The sequence below is a fragment of the Lissotriton helveticus genome, chromosome 10, assembly GCF_964261635.1.
Source record: "Lissotriton helveticus chromosome 10, aLisHel1.1, whole genome shotgun sequence".
In the NCBI taxonomy this organism is placed as follows: Eukaryota; Metazoa; Chordata; class Amphibia; order Caudata; family Salamandridae; genus Lissotriton; species Lissotriton helveticus.
In genome coordinates this window covers 657604863-657626311 of record NC_136071.1, presented here as the reverse complement: position 1 = coordinate 657626311, position 21449 = coordinate 657604863, and the positions used below count along the sequence as shown (strand labels likewise).

Genomic DNA, 21449 nt, shown 5'->3' with positions numbered 1-21449 from the left:
TCAGTTCTATGCTACTATGATTACTCATTATCTTCTGTGCCTCTTTCCAGAACTGCTAGTATTGCCGTTATCTGTTTCCAAATACCCCTATAAGGGGTTCTATTGCTCGTGGCTAGTGGGTAGCCATATCAGAGGTCCCACTCTGGGGTAAGCAGGAGCTTTTTCACATCCCTCCTGAATGTACAGCAGCCCTGTCTGTCTGAATCTGACAGCGAGGAAGAACAGGGAAGCCAAGTCCCTTTACCTGGATGCTGAGTGTGCTTCCTGGCCTGTGGTCCACTCAGCCTTTTATTCTCCCAAGTTCACTGAATGGAGTAGCAGTCACTGGGTAACAATAAATGTGTCTACTTGATGAATATGAAATAGTATGTAAACTCATAGAAAAATAGCCTTTGGCTGTATTGATTAGAATGGTCGACTTTCAGCATTAATTTTTTTAAAGGGTGACAAAGAATGCAGATTTTCTATTAGATATTTTGTTCTGAATCGGAGCTCAAAGTCCACAGACAATTTTCAGCCAAATGATATCTACAAATTTAAATCTTTGATTACAGTAAATGCTGATTTTGGTTGTGTATTACTTTAGAAGGAAGGAATGTTACTTACCTTGTAAGCATCTGTTAGTAGCAGGTCGTGCTGTAGATTGACATGCTCTGCATACTCATGCCATGTTGCGCTTGGATGTCTGAAAGTTGTTATTCTCCGAAGTCTTTCGAGTCACGCGATATAGTGGCTCCTCCTTGGGCTGGTAATGCTCATGGGCACCAGCTCCATTGTTATGCTTTCCACACAGCAGGTGAGCATAAAGATGGAGTGCAAGATAGAAAAGTATAGTGACTGTGCAAAAAGTAATAAACTTAAACTTAGAATTGAGAATATAGTGTGCATATTCAACAACTAGAGGTTCCGATCATAGCATGTGTGGTTGGAGATACACATGCTCTGCATAGATTGTAAAGCAGTTCTCCCCTAAGAGGTGGTTAGCAGCAGGATGTTGCATAAGATTGAAAAACAGTCCTTAATACAGCCAGGACAGCTTGTGTTTGGTGGCATGCTAAAACATCCACACAGTAGTGTTTAATGGATGTGTGTGGAGTGGACCAGGAAGCTGCTTTATATATTTCAGCCATAAGTATGTTACCTAAGAAGGCCACAGAGGCTCCTTTCTTGCAAGTGGGCTGTGACCTGGGCAGTAAAGAAAAGGCATATTTCTTTTAGCTTTAATATAGCAAGTCTGTATGCATCTGACAAGCCATTGAGCTATGCCTATCTTTGAGAGGGCAGAACCTTTGTGCGTTGTGGAAAAAAGTGACAAATAGCTACTGAGTTTTTCGGAAAAAAACGTTCTATCAATGTAGTACATGAGGGCACACTTAACATCAAGAGTATTAAGCGTTCTCTCTGCTACAGAGTCTTAATGTGGGAAGAACACTGGAAGATCAATTATTTGGTTGAGATGGAATGGAGATACCACCTTCGGAAGGAATTTGGGATTGGTTCTGAGGACAGTTCTGTCCTTGTGAACCTGAAAGAAAGGCTCCTCTAATGCGAGGGCTTGCAATTCACTAACACATCATAAGATTGTGATAGCGAGAAGAACCGCCAACTTGCAGGAGAGGAATTGTAAGGGGCATAAATGTAAATGTTTGAAAAGAATGACCCAGAGTCTCGTAGGGACGACATTAAGACTCCAAATTGGGTAGGGGTAATACTCTGGGAGGTATAATAGTTCAGTCCCTTTATGAAGGCCTTGATGACAAGAATTATGAATAAGGAAGTATGCTCCCTGTTTAGCATGTATGCAGCTATAGTGGCTGGAGTATGTATGTATAAGCGAGGCCTGATTTTTGTAAATGCAGAAAGTAACAGAGGAGGTCTTGCACTGGAGTCTTAAACAGGTCTATCTGCTTCGGAATGCTGTAGTGGACAAACCTTTCCATTTGGAATCATAGCAGGCCGGCGTAGTGGATATGCATACTTCTTTGACATTGTCATGCACTTTGAAGGCGGTTGAGGCAGCCAAATTCTAGGACCTCAGGAGCCAGAGAACTAGATTGAGCTGACCAGTATTGGGGTGCTTGATTTTGAAGTGGTTCTGCATGAGAAGGTCTGGCATGACTGAAAGCTTCTTGTGGGTAACCACTGACATTTCTAGAAGATTGGAGAACCATAGTTGCCTGTACCAAGTGGGAGCCAAGAGGATGAGAGCGAGGGAAGTCTGCCAAACTTCCAGACCACATATAGTAGAAGTGGGAGGCAAAGCTTTGGGATTTTGTATTTTAAGCAGTAGTGAACAGGTCGTCCCCGGGTACACTCCATCGGTGGACATACGGGAGTAGGACTTCCGGTGGAGTTTCCACTTTTGGACTTGTTGCTGCATTCTGCTGAGCAGGTCTGCAAAATTGTTGTTCACTCATGAAAGGTACTTCACCAGGAGGTGTATCCGACTGTGAATAGCCTCAATTTTGGAAGTAATACATGGCAGTCATGTTTTCCATTTTTATGAAGACTACTGTATGCTGAATCTGCTGGAGGAACGCTTTGAGCGCTAGCTGGATGGCCAGCAACTCGAGGTAGTTTATTCGGAGGCCCTGCTAACTGGGAGAATCATATGCCCTGGACCTGCCACTGAGAGCGGTACATCCACAGAGATGGTCACCTGCAGAATAGGGTCCATGAAGGCAAAAGATAGTTGCCATTCCACCACTGCAGAGATAAGTGAGTCCTGGCTGTACCAACACAAGATACTCTCAGTACCCCTCCACTTGTGTCCACTGCATTGAGAGGCAATGCTGGAGCAGGTGCATGTGTAGTGCGTGTGTGAACAGTAGACATACCTATAAGGCATGTAACCGTTCTGATCGTCAATTGAAGATTTGGCAGAAAAAGAGGCAGTAGCTGCTGGAAGGCCTGCAGTCTTGGTTGACTGGAGTAAGCCACGCCAGAAACTGTGTTTAGTAGGACTCCTAGAATGGGATGAATCTGCAGAGCCTTCAGGTGGGATTTGACGGTGTTTATTGTGAAGCCAAGTTTGTGAAAGAGAGAAATAGTTGTTTCCGTAGGTTACGAGACACTGCTCCTTGCTTGCACTCTTGATCAACCAATCGTTTAGCTATGGGAATACATGGATGCTGCCCCATGTGAGATGGGCGTCCACAAAAGCAAGGCATTTTGTGAACACTCTGGGAACAGTGTTGACCCCGAACTGTAACATTTTGAACTGATAATGCTGTCACCTTACCACAAATTGTAGGTAGCAGCAATGAGTGGAGTGGATGGGTATATGAAAGTAGGCATCCCTTAGACTGAGAGCTGTTATAAATTCGCCTTGCTGCAGAAGAGGGATGACATCCTGCAGAGTGACCATATAGAAGTATTCTGAGAAGATGTACTTGTTGAGGGGCCCGAGACCGAGAAAGGGCCTTAGAGAGCGGTCCTTCTTGGCTTCTTGGGGGTGAGAGAATAAAGGAAGTAGGCTTCCCTGCCTTGGGGTTGCAATGGCATTAGTTCTATTGCGCCCTTGAGGATACGCGCCTGGATCTCTTCTTGAAGAAGGCCCTTGCGTTCTGCAGGAGAGATGTGTGTGAGGGGTGGGATGTCTGGTAGGGTTGCAGTGAGATTCAGGCATTAACCGTGCTGTATGATGGAAAGTACCCACTGGTCAGAGATTATCTCTTCCAGTGCGATACTTCAGTCTGTTGGATTTGGTATTTATTAATTTGGTTTGAACCTTTTCATATATTCTTTTACGAGTATTAATAATCAGTTTTCCATTTAGTTCTGGTTAGGTGGTAAATATGGTACTACAGAGATACTATCATTATTTTAGTATATGTTTAAGTGACCAGACAGTAGGTGTTATTTTGATGAAAGAAATATGCCAGTTTCAAAGGCAGTCAAATCTTCTAAAAAGATGTTCTTGTTACCAGGAGGGTGATATACTAAACTACATTTGAGTGAAGACGAGTTGGAGAAATGGAAGTTTACTTCAAGGCCTTTAAACAAGCAGGTGTTAATTCTACACATATGTTATTTATTTATTTTTTTTGTTTTTGTTTTTGTAAAACCTTTATTGTGCATAGTAAGCGTACAGATACGGGCCCACAACCACACGGGCCGGCCTCGAAAGCAGTAGTAAGAATAGAACGATCCAGCAGTCCCCATGAAAACCTACTTGATAAGTGTCCAAGACCTGACTCAAACAAGGTGGAACCGCGAGGCACAGGAGGAGTAAGGTTAATTTTAAAAGTTTTGTAGATAAGAAGGATCAGATGCATTCAATCCACCTAAAGCAAATGGCAGGCAACGAACCAGCGAGTCAGCAGCAAAACAAAGGAGAGGAATTAAAAACAGGAAAGGATAATATTCTTCAGGATAGATGCACAGTAAAACAGTACATGTCGGTCATCGCCCGCCCCACGGACTCAGTAAACCCAAATCCACGAAGATAACAACATCAACAGCGGAAAGAATAGGTATCACTACCCCGACGCACCCAACTGACCCAAAGGAAGAAAAAGAAAAGGAAACCAAGAAAAGACGAAAGGAAAAAGGGCCCATAGAAACTGAAACTAAAACAAAATCCCCATCCCCAACCCCCCACCCTGCACACATGCAGAGGCTATGGCCTACCCCCCCCTTAGCAGCGTGCCTGTCGCCCACAAACCGAACCCGAAATGTAGAACAGAAAAGGGAAAAAGAGAGGAAAAAGAAGAGACATAAGTCACATAAGACCGGAGGAGGGCCAGTAGATATTCCCAAAACCACCCTCATGTATCACTCCGGCCGCCCGATCCCAGACCCCGCGACCAGTACAATACCCATGTTCAACATCCCCGGCAGTCCATCAGCGTCCCAGCAGTACGATTGAGAACAGTCCTGACATGATGAGAGGCACACTTAACCCTGCCCCCTGCGATGCGCAGCAGCGACACAGTCCAGTCTCATGGCAGACATCTTGAAGGAGGCGAGCGAGCTAAGAATCCAGAACCGGGTGGGGGGACGACCAATAAAGTCCACACGAGACACAGCCATGTAGATATCAGCAGCGCAGGAAGTGACAACGTACAACACAGATCCACCAGAATCGACAAGCCCAGTCAATAGGAGCCGCGTCAGGATAGGGAAGCAATTCGTGCCGGGGACCTCCAGAAGGGCAGCTAAACATGGCGCCCGGCTGTGCGGCTCCAACCACATCGCATCTTCGGAAACTACAGTTCGCCCCAAGTTTAGCACCACCGCCGGCACCTCACAAATAACAGGATCTCACACCTTCAGCGCGGCAATAGCAGCCCAAGAGGAGGAACAACCTAAGGCAGAAGCAGAGTGTGGCAAAGTGTCCTGCCCCTGTAGGCATCCACGATCAAACAATGGTGCTGCAGGTGAAATCACATCCAGCCGGTCTCCCAATACACGGGCAAATGTACATAGAGCCGCTCTCAGAGTAGCTAGGGCGCCCAGAACGTCACCGATCAGCACTGGTGCAGCAGTGAGAGAGGATTCAGCAGTCATCCGCACGCCAGGCGAACACACACAACACTGACCCATAAGCAGTCCACCATCACCCTTCGTAGTCAGCTGGGCACCACGCAGACACGAGCCATGGCACAACCAGGCCATCTTCATCTGATAAATCTTCCATTGATTTTTTAGACTTAACTATTTTTCATCATGAGGGAGAACTGCTTACTCGCTTGTTCAGAAAACCCACTGAGAGAAACACACTGTTGGAATATACCAGTAACCATCCGAGGGCCTTGAGAGACTCGCTACCTTTCTCCCAGTTCCTTCGAATTAGGAGAAACTGTTCAAACAGGGGGGACTACTTCAAAGAGAGTGCCATCCTGGCTAACAAACTGAGAGACAGAGGCTACCCCAAAAAAATAGTAAAGACTGCCCAGAAACGAGCTTGGTATCGTCCCCGGGAAACTTTACTTGTCCCCAACCCTAAGAAAGATCAGGAAAGGATAGCATGTGTGACAACCTTCTCTCCACTATCTAACAAACTAAGAAAGTTGATCTTACAACATTGGCCTGTCATCAATGCGGGCATTTTGAAGATCGAACGCCCACTTTTTGCTTTCAAAAAAAGCAAGAACTTGAAAGACCATCTGGTTAGGGCAGCCCTCCCCGGCCCTGCACAACTCTCTACTCTTGAATCCAGATGGGGACTGTCCCCCGTTGTTGGGCATGTAAAATGTGGGGGTTGCGTTGTGTGTAATCTAACCATTGAAGGTAAGACACTAGAGTTTAACAACATTAAGTTTCAATGCAACACCCTAACGAACTGTAATACGAGTAATGTTGTGTATCTCATTCAATGCCCATGTCCAAAAGTATATGTGGGCCAAACATCTCAAAAAGTCAAGACCCGCATCTGCCAGCACAGAAGTCGCATTAGATGCAAAACACAGAATGCACCGCTGGTAGAGCATTTCATTGAGGCCAACCATGATGAGGATGACATCCGCTGGACAATTTTAAAGGCACTAAAATTACCCCCAAGAGGTGGGGGCATGACAAGCCTCCTCAATAAAGAAGAATTGAAGTGCATAATACTTTTGGACTCTATCAACAACGGCCTAAACCGCATGGAGGACTGGACCTCCCTCCTTTGATCTGTTCTTTGCTCAAGCCCTGAAAAATGAAAAAAGACAATTTTGGTTTACTGACATTGGAAATTGGTTCTATTCTCTGCAACCCTATAACCAAGCAGTATTCCATACCCCACTCTGCTGCATGTGTTAAATTGCAATATAACTAACATGTGTAACTCCTGTGGCTCCACCACTATCATGCACTAGATGTTACTGCAATATATTGTATATGCATAGGAGTACTGAATAATTTCAACATCAATGTCTGTAAATTAATCGTTATGTATATAGAGAGCTACACATGTGGCCTGAGGTCACTCGAGGAGTACGTCGCACAACCACGAGGTATGTTACCTCAAATGCACTCATAATTTTATCACTACGGTAGCTCTTACAATATGGCCGATTCGCGTTTCACTTTCACCATTACGAAGGTTCCAACACCCTCACCATCCTTAATCCGGCGTGTACTTCAGTCCTTTTATTATGTTTTCGGTCCATGCCCATTCCAACATGGCGACTACAGAGGAAACAAACATCCAGTCCGTCCTCTGTTTTTTCAAATCCACCACATGCCTTAAGCGCCGGTGGAGCAGCAACGCCAGGACAGCGCATTGATGCTGCCAGGACACGGAGAGAGACCATCAAGTCTCGCCGTCTTCCCGACTCAACTCGTGAGGCATTATCAGGTAAGCACACGCCCTAGGGTCTCTTGGAAACCCCCACCGAGGTTTTCGTCCGCCCTATTTCTAATCCCCGTTTTCCCCTCCCTTATCTCTTTCCAGCCCACCGGTTGTGAAATAATACTCGCCCTAATTTAGGAAGCAAGTCAATAGATCGATTGACAATCAAATTTTCGCTCTGCTCGGAGGGTTATTTTCCAGCCTCCCAACCAGGTAAAGTGCCATTTCAATACCCACGCGGCCGAATTGCATTACAGGCACCTCCCTAAAACAATGTTTTTCCCACCACAGGTACCGACAACCCTTCGGTATTCTGACTACCCTGGTGCCTGACCAGGTTATCACCTATTTGCCCGGCAGGTCAGTACTGGCTTTTACAGTCACTTGAAAGTCGTAAACACGGCGCCTTTCTAGAGCTGACACTCCGCCTGTGCATGACACATATTCACTGGCCAGGTTGGCCTCACTTATAGGCCCCACACGTTCACTATGCGCCCGTGATATGCTCTAAATTATTGGAGGCACTGCTCGGTATGATAAACACCCCACGTGCACATAGAGTTTCGACAACAGCAGGTTTTCACCCATTAGTTCACAATTGTCCTCGCTCACCACTGAATCCGTTTTTTTCAAATCACCAAGACGGCTCCACTATTATGAGTATTCCTCAGGTCAACTGCACAATCCTACATAGTGTAAGTAGTCCTCGGCACGCAAACTGTTTGTGAATAGTCTGTATATATCTTTTACTTATTTAGGCGAATGCCTTATGTTTTCTATTCTTTTTCTCCTCCTTCATTTTCCGCAGGCATTTCTAGAAACAGGCAAATGTTTTAACAGTCCTGATGATGATCCCGGTTCATTAGGAGCCTGGGGATCGAAACGTTGACGGTTTAAACAGTATTACAGAAAATTGAATTGTATGCCACTCTGTAAATACTGCATGTCGAAACTTGTTTTTTGCATTGTTCATTAATTTACAAGCGACATTTTGGCTCCAAATCTTTTGCCTGTAAACCTTTTCCTTTACTCTTGTAGTACCTCTGCTACAGTCTTTTCCTTGATGGATAGGTACAGGACTGTGCCCCATCTGAATTGTCCATAACTGACCACCTTGGTCAACCACATTTCCTTTTTATTTTTCAAATTAAACAATTCCTCACCCGGCTGGGTTTGGACATTTCGTTATAGTACCGATTGTGGTCTGTAAAAATTATTCTTGCTGTTTATCACTATTCCCTGAGGACCCTTGTTGTCTTTGTAACAACCAGGCTTGGGACACAGGGGAAGCACACTCCATTTGCACACAGTATCAGCGTAATGTGAGCAGGCAGCAGCTCCGTCGGTGGCAGCCCAGAGTCCGCTATCCCAGGAAAGGAGAGCAGGCTGTAAGATGGCGCCCAGCCCAGCTTGTTGGGAGACAAAGTATCCAGCAAAGACGTCTCCGGGTGAAGGAAACGATACAATGTGTTCCGCGCCTCGGCGGCGTGCGGGTTCGCAAAGTGATGAAGCAGATTGCAGGGAGCAGGACGAGCCTTACGCCACCGTGTCCGATCCGCCTGCAATGGTGGCCGTTAGTAGAAGCAGGGCCGGCCCCAGTCCGAGAACAAAGACCCGGCCACCGCCGCGCCACGCCAGGAGGAGGCGGAGACGTTCCAGTGTTCTCACTGCCGGGATCGAGCAAAAAACACACCAATAAATCCGGGGTCGCCTCCCGGTTCCGCCGGTGTTACACAACAGGAGGATCGACAACAGGATAGAGCGGAAAACGGGAGAAAAGCGAGAGGGTCGGCGGAGCCGAGGAATCAGGCGGCCATCATGGTTGTCGGTTAGGCTCCTCCTCCCACATATGTTATTTTTAAGCTTCCTATCTACACCACCACAAAATGTTCTGTTTCTGTATGATGAGAACCACATTTCCCATAATGCACAGGTCTGGTATCCCAGGGACATAACCAGCTACACACCTGGCATCCATGTTGGATTGACTGCAGAATGTTTTAGGCGAGGACGAGGTAGGACATAGGTAAGTGCTGTCAGCGCTATTAGCTACATTCAGAGCATAACAAAAGGTTTTTAGAACCATGAAGTAATTACTTAAACTGTTTCCACAGCGGACTCCACGCCGCCCGAGAAACGGTGAAAGTCAATGTGAGGAATAAATAATCAATCCCACGCGCGACCAAAAGGTATGTTAACATACTTACAAATTCATTGTCAGAACCCTACGCCCAGCCAAAAAGCAACACTTTAAAAATAACCCCCTCCCTGTCTCCCCAGCGTTCACGCTTTGGTGTCCAAACTTTTGCGGATGAAATTGTTTTTTTCTACAACGCAAAGTTGGTGGCAGTTTAGAGCCTCCTTCAAACGAATTATTTGAAGGTATGTTCCTCTTTTGATATTACACATGAAATCCGTTGAAGCAATGGTACAAACAAGGAAGTTACTTTATTGCTTCATTCATTCCTTTAGGTGACCGCTCCCTCCCTCCCCTCAGTTGCACTGCAACAGGACCCAATTATATAAATAACGAAGGTTACAGCACGTGAAGAATTCCGTGCCAGACCCCCATTCCACGAATCCATTTCTTCTTGAAATATTGGTAGGTCTCGATTTACACTTTACTCTGAGTGTCACTTGAAGTGAGGCGAGTCCTGAGTTCTTTAGATTGAAACTCCTTTTCACTCTCTCTGCACCCCCCACAGATAGACTGACAGCGCCCCGATGAGATTCCAGGAATAGACTGACAGCGCCCTGATGAGATTCCAGGAACTCTCGCCCTGGTATCGAAACGCATCGGCTTGTTAAAAAAAGGAGCAACTGTGATAAAGTCCTTCATACCAGCAATTGCTGGTTGCATTAGCGGTCATAAGTTGACTTGACTCCTTCACTTTCATTGTTGTGTTATTCGTTATTTTCACTTGTACAGAGTCACTGTTTTCAATGCATATGTTCATTGTTGCTGTATTGTTTCTATGTGGGATATATTTGATGTAGACACTGGATTCATTCTTTGGTCTATTTTCGTTTGAATTGTATGTGTTAAGTCGGGAACACACTTGTGAAGTTATAATTGTAAAAATGTGTTGTAAATATGTGATGTAGATATCTGTTTTTTCTGCCTTTAATTACTCTTTTTGGAAAAAAAACTTTGAATAACTATGAAATAACTGGTATAAATAAAAGTACCTTGTCGATCTTGACAGTCAGCGTTTTCGACATTCCTTAAGCGTGGATTCAAATGTAGGTGGCTAGGCACGTTCATGTGTTTTCTGTTTCTGTATGATAGCTTAACCCCGAGAACCAACAAATCCAAATGCGGGTGAACCAAGTAGGAGCATCATGCATCACTTTGAAACGTAATGCTTGGCTTTAATGTTGTGTTTAAAACGGCAACCGATGGAACATTGCCCACTGACCAACAAAGGCCTACCCTTCTATTCGAAGCAAATAATTTTCTTGACAATTTCAAGCATTATCTGTACTGTAAAATAATTCAAATATGTAGCATAGATGAAGAATAGAGTACATAAGAAACCCAGTAAAGCAATCTTACCCATTGCTTTTCTTTCATTGTGATCTCTTGGATTTCTTCTTGGAAGTTGCTGTGCAGATATTTTAGAGAATGTCGGATGGACATTTTCTTCCTTTTTTCCTTGTAAAAATGTTGACACAATCCCATACAGAAGTGGTCTGTAAAATAAAGGCAAAAGCAAAGACAGCTACTATAAGAATCAAGAGTTTCCTTTTGCCCTGGTCATAGACTGCTATGAAAACTACCAGGAAATAAATTACACAAATTTCTGTACAATAAGTAATGCACAATGTTCAAATCATTCATTTTCCTACAATGTCACCTTAATTTGCCTACACTGTTGAGCATTTCAGCACACAGTTCCATGCAAGTGTCATATGGTGAGACTAATGTTAATCAAAAAAGCCACCACTTAATACAATTAACTCCTTTACAATGCCTAACCCTGTTACATACTGGTCTACAGAGCTCAACGTATCAAGGAGATACAGTTGTACATCTCAAATCCTAGTTCTACAAGAGGAATAAGTAAATTACACTAAAAGTTATTGAAGAACACCACCCACATACAAGATTTAAGAAACACCTCTCTGAAAAAATGACCAATTTTAAATGGCCTATCTAAAGAAATCTTCTTTCGTTAAGCTGCTAGTAAAAAACAGGTATGAATACCTGGTTTTATTTAAAGCCAGGAGGCTAGCATTATGCATATAACTTGTATTTATTCCTCCTGAGCAGAAAACCATTAATAGCTTCCAAATAGAACTTTATAAATATCACAATGAAAAAATAATGTTCAGTCCCATATAAACCGCTTGACCTCAACCTTCTCCTCTTTTGTTTTCTGCTTCTGAGCAGATGAGTATATGATATTTATTTCAGAGTGTGGTACAGTGTTTCGATGTATTAATGGGATTTGTGAATGTTACAATAATAACAACTTTATGGGTATTAAGTATTGTGTGTATGGTGATCTGAATTAATGTTTTATGTTTAAAAAACAAAATGTTTACATCGTTTTATAAATGGGAGGTAAAGCGTACCATTAATGAGTTCATCCGTATTAGCAATTTCAGTAAACTGAGGTGTAATTAAGTAATGGGAAACGAAAATAAGTTAATTTAACTTACTCAGCGGCAGCACTTGAGCGCAGACCTTTTGTGAAAGTGTGAGGCCATAGCGCACTTTGGAGCACGGGGCGCTTTAAGCAAAACTCTTTAATAAAATATCCATTCTTTATTCAGTAAACCAGATCGTCTGCAATACATGGCAGAGTGAATGAGCTGCTTTCAGATAGATTGCTTTTAATGATGAAAAACGTAGCCTCTACCCTCTTAGCCATCGGATGGTACACAAAGAAAACCTGGATTTTTCCCAGCAACTCCGTCTAGCCTGTTTAGAAGCTGCCATTCATAAATGCCCTTAACCCAAATGAATATATCGCTCTGAGGCTGCTGCAGTATCAGGGTCTCAAATAAGAAACACATCTGAAATACTAAACTGAGATTATGATCTCCCTCACAGCCATATGCATGACGTCAGAGAAAGCCAAAGACGAATCAGGCAGAGACTCTTAAGGGGAAAAAAGGACCCTGAAAAACCAACTTTAACTTCTGCAAGTCATCCACATAGCTTGAACACCCTTCTCTGTGCACTGACCGTTCAGTCAGCTGAGCTCTGAAGTATCTTGTGGCCCCGAGCACAGTGCAGACAGGCTCCCCTGCACACAAATTACTGCTGGGTGGCAGAATGGAGTGGTTGGCGGCACCAAAGGCACACTGCATGAGTTACGCCAGAAGCATCCATAGATGCAATGAAAGGAGCAGGGTCTTCACTTGCAACTTTCGTATGGGAAAAATCCCTAGCAAGCCTTATGTTGGCACCAAAAGTCCTGTTGGGGTCGAAGGTTTGGAACACTAAGAGAACTCAATGTTTAACTGAAAACAGCTTCAACTACCATGCCCTGATGACACAGGACAAAATGATACACACAAAAAAGTATATTGAGAACAAAGATTGAAAAAAAAGCTATTGCAAATGAAAAGGGATGCATCTGGAAGACAAAACTGTTGTGTTCAACAAAAAATATGTTCCTAGGTTCTGCTCTGGTGGGTCAGAAAAATGAACTAAGATAAAATGTCTGCCTTGAGACTGGTCGTTTTGCTTGAAAGTGAGCACTACACACTGTAATCAGAAGCAGCCACTGTCACTGAGCGCCGTAATTCTGATAAATGTGTCTGTTTCACACATAATAGAAATATTGGGAAAAGTGGAAGGTTAAACTGGTGTTTCTGGAACAAAAGATTCAAATAAATACGGTAGGTCCTGAATGGTGACGGGAACAGTTTTAACATTACGAATTTTGGGAACTTGCTCATAAATGTTCTCGTCCTAGTTCTTGGATAACCTTTAACAAGAGTCTCCACCAAACAGCACAGCTACATTTTGTGTTTCTTTAGAAACTGGTATCTAGGGTGTAGGCAGGGCCATAGCCTTCAAATACATTATTTCGAAGGATCGAAGAAAGGTATGTAGCACACTGTGCTCCTCCTGTACCACCGATCTGGCTTTGGCCCGGAATAAGTGCAAGACTACATGATTATCTGGTTGCCTTCTTAGCAATCCATGTATGGGGAGCATGAAATTTGATGGCACATCTGATGGGCAAGATTTTCAATATCAAGGAATTGATAGAGGTCTGCAAGAGATGTGGGATACCTTTAAACCCAAGCCCTCCAACTATCACACATCAGGAGTTAGGCTAACTTTAGTGGTGAGGTGCGTTTTACTGCACTAAAATGTATTTGTCACACATAACTGCAGCTCCTCCAACTTTATGCAATGAGGTACTGAAATTATAAACAAAAGCAGCCAGCCCGGGGGTGTGGCCTGCAGGCGAACGTGATGGCCGCACTGTATTAGAGCTCCGGGGAGGATAGACTCCCCGTCAAATCCGGCAATTATCCGACAAAATAATCCTGCCTCACAGACACCAACAATAAGCGGATAGCTGTGGGCACCGAGCGCACGGATTTGCGGACCTGCAGGAGCTCCGGTACGTCGCAGGGTGCGATATGTGTACAGAGGCCTGTGCACCGGCTGGCAGCCGGGGACTGGCGTAGGCCCGAGGCGGCCGGCAGTGAATGTCTTCCTGAGGGCAGTAGAGCGTGCGGCAGGCGCCCGAGCTGACCAAGAGGGGGGTACTCGGACCTGGTCTCCTGCCGCCGCGCTTCTCCCAGGCATTGATCGGCCGCCTCGAGAGGGAGCCCGCGGTGAGGGGGCTCTGCAGCGCCCGAGTGGAAGGAGGTACGGGCCCTGGCACTGATGCGGAGCGCTGACGGAGGCTTGCAAGGGCAAGAGTGGACAGCCTCTTAACACTACTGCTGGAGACCTGCGAGTATAAGCGCTGGTGCGAGTGCTGCCCACTCCCAGACATTCTAAGTGCAGCTGAGGGCGCCAGGTCGGAGCAAGCCCTGCGGGGCGTGGAACAGTGGAGACAGCGGTGCTTCCGCCGGGCCTGAGCGCGCTGCTGGCCTGAGACATGCGGGCCCCCTACCGCGTCTGCCTGAAGGTAGCGGACTGCGGGTGCGGCTGACTCCTCTGGGGCCTTGGGAGGGCGGCGGCGCCTGGGTCGGCCTGGTAGGGCCTGTGGGTGCTCTGTTGGGGACGCACCATAAGCACATTACGCCCCGGAACCAGGATAAATAAAGACTGCGGCGCAGGCACCCATTCTGAACTGGTAGGACGCCATACTCCGCAGTGTAGCATACGCATTCTAGTTGTTGCACGTCACGTAGGCGTGACGTGCGACGGCGAAGTGAGAAGCTGCGCGCGCAGCGTAGGCAGAGCGCGCGAAGGGCGCAGAGTGATCGGAAGCGCCGGCCGGCGCTCCTCTGTGACTTGTACTTGCCAAATAAAGTTCTTTACTTACTGATCAAGCCCAGTGCCATTATTTACAAGAGAGCGACTTTACAGTGGCGACGAGGACGGGAGGCATCCACTGGCACCCAACAGAAAAAAAAAAAGAGGAAAAAAAAAATAATCGAACCACCACCTCCACGTGGTCTGCAGCCAAGCAGGCGACCCCCAGGCCACGGGGGGACACAGCACAGAGCGGCGCCACTGGGCCAGTGAGTGGAGAGCACAAGGGGGCAAAGCAGAACCCACCAAGGAACACAGGCAGAGGAGCGTGGCAGTGCCACAGCAACCAGAGGGGCGGCGCAGTGGCCAGAGTGGCTGCGCTGCAAACCACAGAACACCGATCACCGCAAATACCTTCCAAGCACACCGTGGAAGGTAAGAACAGCGCTGGCTGCCAAGGAAGAAGAAGGGGGGACTGGCACTAGGAGTCCCCAGGAGGACGCTGATACAGAAGTAAAAGACAGCACCCCAGGGAGCCCCACCAGCAAGGCCGTCAAGGCGACAGAGAGCAAGGAGGTGAAGATGAGCACGCCGGCAGGCTATGCAATTGCACCGGTGCAATTCCTACCAAAACCTGGTGAACCCCTGATGAAGTGGGAGGATTGGAAGGAATATATTGATAATTTCATTGGGGTCCTGGAGGACGAAAATGAAGAGAAGTTCACCCCCCAAAGGAAGAAACGCATCTTGCTGCTGAATCTGGGACCGGAGGGTCTCAGGATTTACAAGAGTCTGGTGCCCAAGAAGAGAGAGGACACGGATACGGATGTCTATGCCCATGCAGTAGAAGACCTGGATGAGAGGTACCGCCCCACCATATGTGTGTCTGTGGATAGGTTCAACTTCCAGCAAAGGAAACAACGGGCTGGAGAAACCATAGAGGAGTATGTAGGAGCCTTGAGGAAACTAGCGGCCCCGTGTAAATACGCACTGTGGGAGGATGAATTTATAAAAGACCAGATCGTGATGCACACTACGAGTACACAGGTCCAAGACAAGCTGTGGGCGAGCGGCGACACCACGCTCAAAGAAGTTATGGTCATCGTAAAGAGGGCCGAGCTTGCTAGGAGGTGTGCGGCAGCAACCAAGAAAGACGTGGGCACTCCGACTATGGTGAACAGAATACAAGAAGGAGACCACCGTAAGGACCAAAGAGGAAAAGACTCAGCAGCCAAAGGTACTAGCAGGTGGCAAGGGAAACAACCGGGGAGCGACAGCAAGAAATCGTGCTACAGATGCGGCAGTTGGTCCCATGATGCCCGTGACAGAAGATGTCCTGCGTTCAGAGCCAAGTGCCTACACTGCGGTATCCTAGGCCACTATGAAAAGGTGTGTAGGAAGAAACATTCGAAGGAAACAGTGAAATGTGTTGAGCAAGGTGAAGAAGATCTAGAAGAAGTAGCAGAAGAAGAGGTGATCACGGTCCTGTGCATATACGACCAAGTGATGAGCATAGAAGGGAGGAAATCCACAAAACCCATCCTGGACATGTCAATGGGAGGAATCACCATCACTGTGGTGGCGGACACAGGATCCCCCTTCACCATCATCCAACAGGCAGTATGGGAAGAAACATTCAGACCCAGGTTGGGACCGGAGTTGGAAAAGCTAGACATCAGACCGGTCACTTACAATGGGGATCGCATTCCTATGTTGGGGTTCCGCCGCCTACTGTTCGAATTCAGGGGCCGGTCAGCATGGTGCAAACTGTACATTGCAGAAAAGGGACCCTCGGTCCTGAGATGGCTAGACCAAGGGGACTTAGGAATTAAACTGGATCCAGGAGGGAAAGAGCAGATTTTACTGACTGAGCAAGAAGAATGGCCGAACATGAACAAATGGAAGGAGAACTACCCGAAGGTATTTGGTGGCACAGTGGGACGGATGGAAAACTTCCAACACAGGATTGTGCTCAAGGAAGGGGCCATTCCGGTAGCCCACAAGGTGAGGAATGTGCCGATTGCGGTGAGAGAAGCAGTCCAAACTGAACTCCAAGAGTTGGAAAAGAAAGGAATAATTGAGCCGATAACATGTGCTGAATGGTTGGCGCCCCTGGTGGTCGTAATGAAGCCAAATGGGAAGGTCCGGCTCTGCGTGGACCTGAGAGAACTGAATAAGAATATCGTTGTGGAAAAATTCCCCCTCCCCAGAATCGAGGAAATGTTGACCAAGACCAGGGGGGTGCAGTGGTACTCCACTATCGACTTGACCTCGGCCTATCACCAAATTGCACTGCACCCGGACAGTAAACGGCTCACATCCTTCATCACCCCGTTTGGGTGTTACCAATTTTGTCGGATGCCTTTCGGGCTGGCCTCAGCAGCCGCTGTTTTCCAGAAAATGATGCACCAACTGTTCAGAGACTGCAAGGATGTCCAGTATTTCCAGGATGACATCTTGGTGATGGGGCGAGACCAGCAAGATCATGACCAGAAGCTGGGAAAGGTGCTGAAAACACTAGAGAACAAAGGTCTCACAGCGGAGTGGTCGAAGTGTAGGTTGGGACTGCAGTCGGTGACGTACCTAGGTCACGAGATCGGACGACAGGGCATTACCCCCAAATCGGAAAATGTCAAAGCCATCGCTGAAGCACCGCCGCCCAGGAACAAGGAAGAGGTCAGGTCGTTCCTGGGGATGGCGGAGTACTACAGCAATTTTGTGGTACACTTCGCTTCCAAGACCCACAATTTGAGGCTGTTGACCAGAGACAGCACAGTGTTCCAATGGACACCGGAAGCCCAAGCAGAGTTCGAATTGATCAAAAGGGATGTTACCGGAGCTGTTCCCCTCAAGGGGTATGACCCACAAGGCACCACTATACTGACGACAGATGCCAGCGACAAAGGCCTGGGTGCTGTACTCATGCAAGACAGAGGCAGAGGGGAGATGGAGACCATCAGCTTCGCATCCAGAGCACTGACAGATACAGAGAGCAAATACAGCGTGATCGAGAAAGAAATGCTGGCGGTCGTATGGGCCATGATGAGATTCCGGCAGTTTCTGTGGGGAACACGCTTCCTACTCAGAACAGACCACAAGCCGTTGGTGAAGGTGCTGACGTCGAGTGGACATGCCAGTGCCACCCCTCGGATATCCAAGATGTCTCTAAAGTTGCTCGAGTTCAGGTATGATGTCGAGTACATTCCTGGGAGCCGGAACCGAGTAGCGGACTATCTGAGCAGGGCAGCCCCCATGGAGCCAGGAGAGGATGACCCTACCGGCAGTGGGGATTTGGTAGCTCTAATAGAGGACCAAGAGAAACTGATCAGTCTACAAGAATGGACAGAGTCCTATGAAGAAGACACTGACATAAAGGAAGTGAAGGGGTACATCGCACATGGATGGCCGGATAAAAGGAACGTAAGAGCAAACCTCAAGCCGTACTTCGAAGTGCGGGAAGAACTGTCGATAGGAGACAGAGGGGTCTTCATATACAGAGGAGATAAGGTGATTCCCCCAAGGACCCTCACCTCAAAACTGATGGACTTGCTACATGAGGGACACCTGGGCATAGGAAAACTCAAGGCACGAGCCAAACAAAACTACTGGTGGCCAGGCATGGACATAAGGGCTGAAAGGCATGTCAGAGAGTGTCCCCAATGTCAACGGGCGGACAAGACATTAAAACCATTGAGGCCAGCGATAGGAAAGTTTGACCCCCCTTCAAATCCGTGGGAAGAACTATCCATAGACATTTTGGGACCGGTCCTAGACGACCAAGGCACACAGAAATATGTGTGTGTGCTTATGGACCGCTATTCAAAATGGCCAGAAGTGAGAGTAGATGAATCCATGGACACGGAGAACATCCTTAAGTTTCTGTCTGAGACTTTCACGAGGGAAGGAATACCAAAATCGATCTTGAGTGACAATGGACCCCAGTTCACGTCAGAAAAATGGACTAAGTTCATGCACAGGAATGGCGTCACTGTCAAACACACCGCAATCTACCATCCGGCCGGAAACGGTTTAGTGGAGAGATTTAACAGGGTGGTGATGGGAGCCATACAAGCGGCCATCTCAAGTGGACAGAACTGGGAGAAGGCGCTAGAGAACATGGTATGGGCTTACAGAATAACCCCTACTGGAACGGGATATAGTCCATTCCAAATACTGAGAGGACGTGAACCCTTTACCCACGACAACAGAATTTGGAAGGAAAAGCTCATCACCAGTGAATGGTCCCCCGCAGTGGTGCGCGCCAACCTGGAGAAAGCACAGACAATTTACAGCAACCACTACAACAAACGAAGGAATGTCAAAGGCACAGGTCTGGAGCATGGAGAGTGGGTAAGAGTAAGATTGGCCACCCTGCAGAAGAAGGGAGACAGCAAGTACAGCAAGCCGTTGCAAGTGGTAGAAGTGTACGATCGGGCTGCCTTACTAAGCGACGGGAATGTGTGGTCCCAAGACCGCATGGCCAGGTGCAATAAAGTTTTGGGCTGGGAACAACAGAGCGCCGACTGGGAAGACAAGGAAGGCCCCGAAGTGGAGAATAATCAAGCAGCCACGGAACAGCAAGTTGGGGAGAGAGCTGGAACGGAAAGTGAAGAAGAAGGAGGAAATGAAAGTCAAGGATTGGAATGGGACAGGCAGGAGAGAAGCACGCACGAAGGAAGAGTTGAGAACGAAGGGACAGTAAACCCTGAGACTCAGAGTCAAGAGTCAATGGAGAACCCCGTCAGGGTCACAAGGAGCGGAAGGCAGGTGGTAAGACCTTCCAGATACCGAGATTTTGAATTGGACAATGAACTGTGAGTGACTCTTTCTTGTTTAATAAAAAAGGGGGAGATATGTAGCATACGCATTCTAGTTGTTGCACGTCACGTAGGCGTGACGTGCGACGGCGAAGTGAGAAGCTGCGCGCGCAGCGTAGGCAGAGCGCGCGAAGGGCGCAGAGTGATCGGAAGCGCCGGCCGGCGCTCCTCTGTGACTTGTACTTGCCAAATAAAGTTCTTTACTTACTGATCAAGCCCAGTGCCATTATTTACAAGAGAGCGACTTTACACGCAGATTGCCTTACAACACTCAGGGGTACACAACAGTTTAGTTCTTTCTCGCTTCAGCAGATTGCTTAAAGAATATTGACGATATAGAGATAAGACCTAGAGGTATCTCTAACCACTCCCCAGTAATATTGCAGTACACATCACCACAAGACTAGGCGACGTACCTACCCAATCTTCCCTGGCTACTTGCAAGTCCCAAAAATCAAAAAAGCTGTCATTTCCGCAACAAAACATTACTTCCAGGAGAATGCGATGTCAGTCGATTCTCCAACTACTCTGTGGAAAGCGTATAAAACGGTCCTCGGAGAGCAAGCCATCGTCTCTATTGCAGGGCACAAACGGGAGAAGCAGCAGGAATTGCATGACCTAGAGCTTGCAATATACGACGCTGAAGCCGGACACTCCAGAGGCCCAACGCCGGCTACATTCCAGAAATTGAGTGTTGCGCAACAACAGCATAGAGCATTCCTCGAAGACCGTATCAGGTCGCTTTTGACAGCCACCCAACATAAGATATATGAAACCGGAGACAAAGCAGGGAAGCTTCTGGCGTGGCTAGATAAGAGGGAATGGAGTAATAGGTTGATAGCGAGGATTCAGACAGAGGAGGGGCAAATTACAACAGACCCGAGCACAATTGTACACCCATTGGCACGCTATTTCCAACAAGTCTATACGTCGTCCTCTGGGATGACAATAGAAGAGGCACGGTCTTACATAAAGGATAATAACATGCCCAAGCTCACCCCCGACGTGGCTCTCACACTTGAGGCAGACCTCACGATAGAGGAGCTGCAGGTGGCAATCGGGACATTGCAGTCGGGCAAGGCAACAGGACCCAACGGAATCCCTGCTGATCTCTATAAGAAGACGGCAGAAACTATTACCCCACACCTGCTGCACATGTACAATGACTGCTTGCAGAGCGGCGAGTTGCTGTTGGATCAGCGAATGGCCACAATAGTGGTGATAAATAAGCCAGGCAAGCCAGCTGACGAATGTACCTCATATCGCCCAACATCATTGATTAATGTAGAGGCCAAAATTATTGCAAAATTACTGGCGATCAGACTAATGCCACACCTCACGACCCTGATCCATCCGGTTCAGGCTGGTTTTATGCTAGGCAGCAATACTGCCCTAAAATTGAGGCGCCTGCATGGAGTGATGGCACGCATCCCATACATTCAGGAACCGGCGGTCGTACTCTCCCTGGACGCTAAAATGGCGTTTGATATGGTTGAGTGGCCGTTCTTGTTCGCGGTGCTTCGTCACTTGAGCTTCGGCCCTAAATTCTGCACGTGGGTCCGTCTCCTCTACACTAATCCGGTCGCTCATGTAACAGTTAATAGGCATGTTTCGATTAACTTTTCTTTGGCACGGGGCACCCGCCAGGGCTGTCCCCGGTCTCCGCTGCTTTCTGCGCTGGTATTTGAGCCACTGGCGGCTTGGATACGGTGGGAGCCAATGATAAGGGGTATCCGATGGACGGAAGGGTGGGAAGACCGCATCTCGTGTGCGGACGATGTTTTATTATATATTGCATCTCCCAGGCATTCCATACTGGTCCTTCTGAATGTATGTGAACTCTTTGGACGGGCGTCGGGTTACACTATCAACTGGTCTAAATCTATACTATACTATATGTCCTTCACGGCCCACCACCGCTGCTACCCGAAGACTGTCCACTCTTGGTCACTAGCGA

The 21449-nt window shown here is 47.2% G+C and overlaps 1 protein-coding gene across 1 annotated transcript in view; it reads right to left on the bottom strand.

Moving 5' to 3' along the window:
* The window catches only part of CEP20 (centrosomal protein 20), a 224440-nt gene that overhangs the window by 24275 nt on the left and 178716 nt on the right, over positions 1–21449 (bottom strand). Inside the window, exon 4 of the mRNA XM_078664343.1 lies at positions 10836–10972. Coding sequence (XP_078520469.1) covers positions 10836–10972 — 137 coding nt within the window. The remainder of the gene's footprint in view (positions 1–10835; positions 10973–21449) is intronic.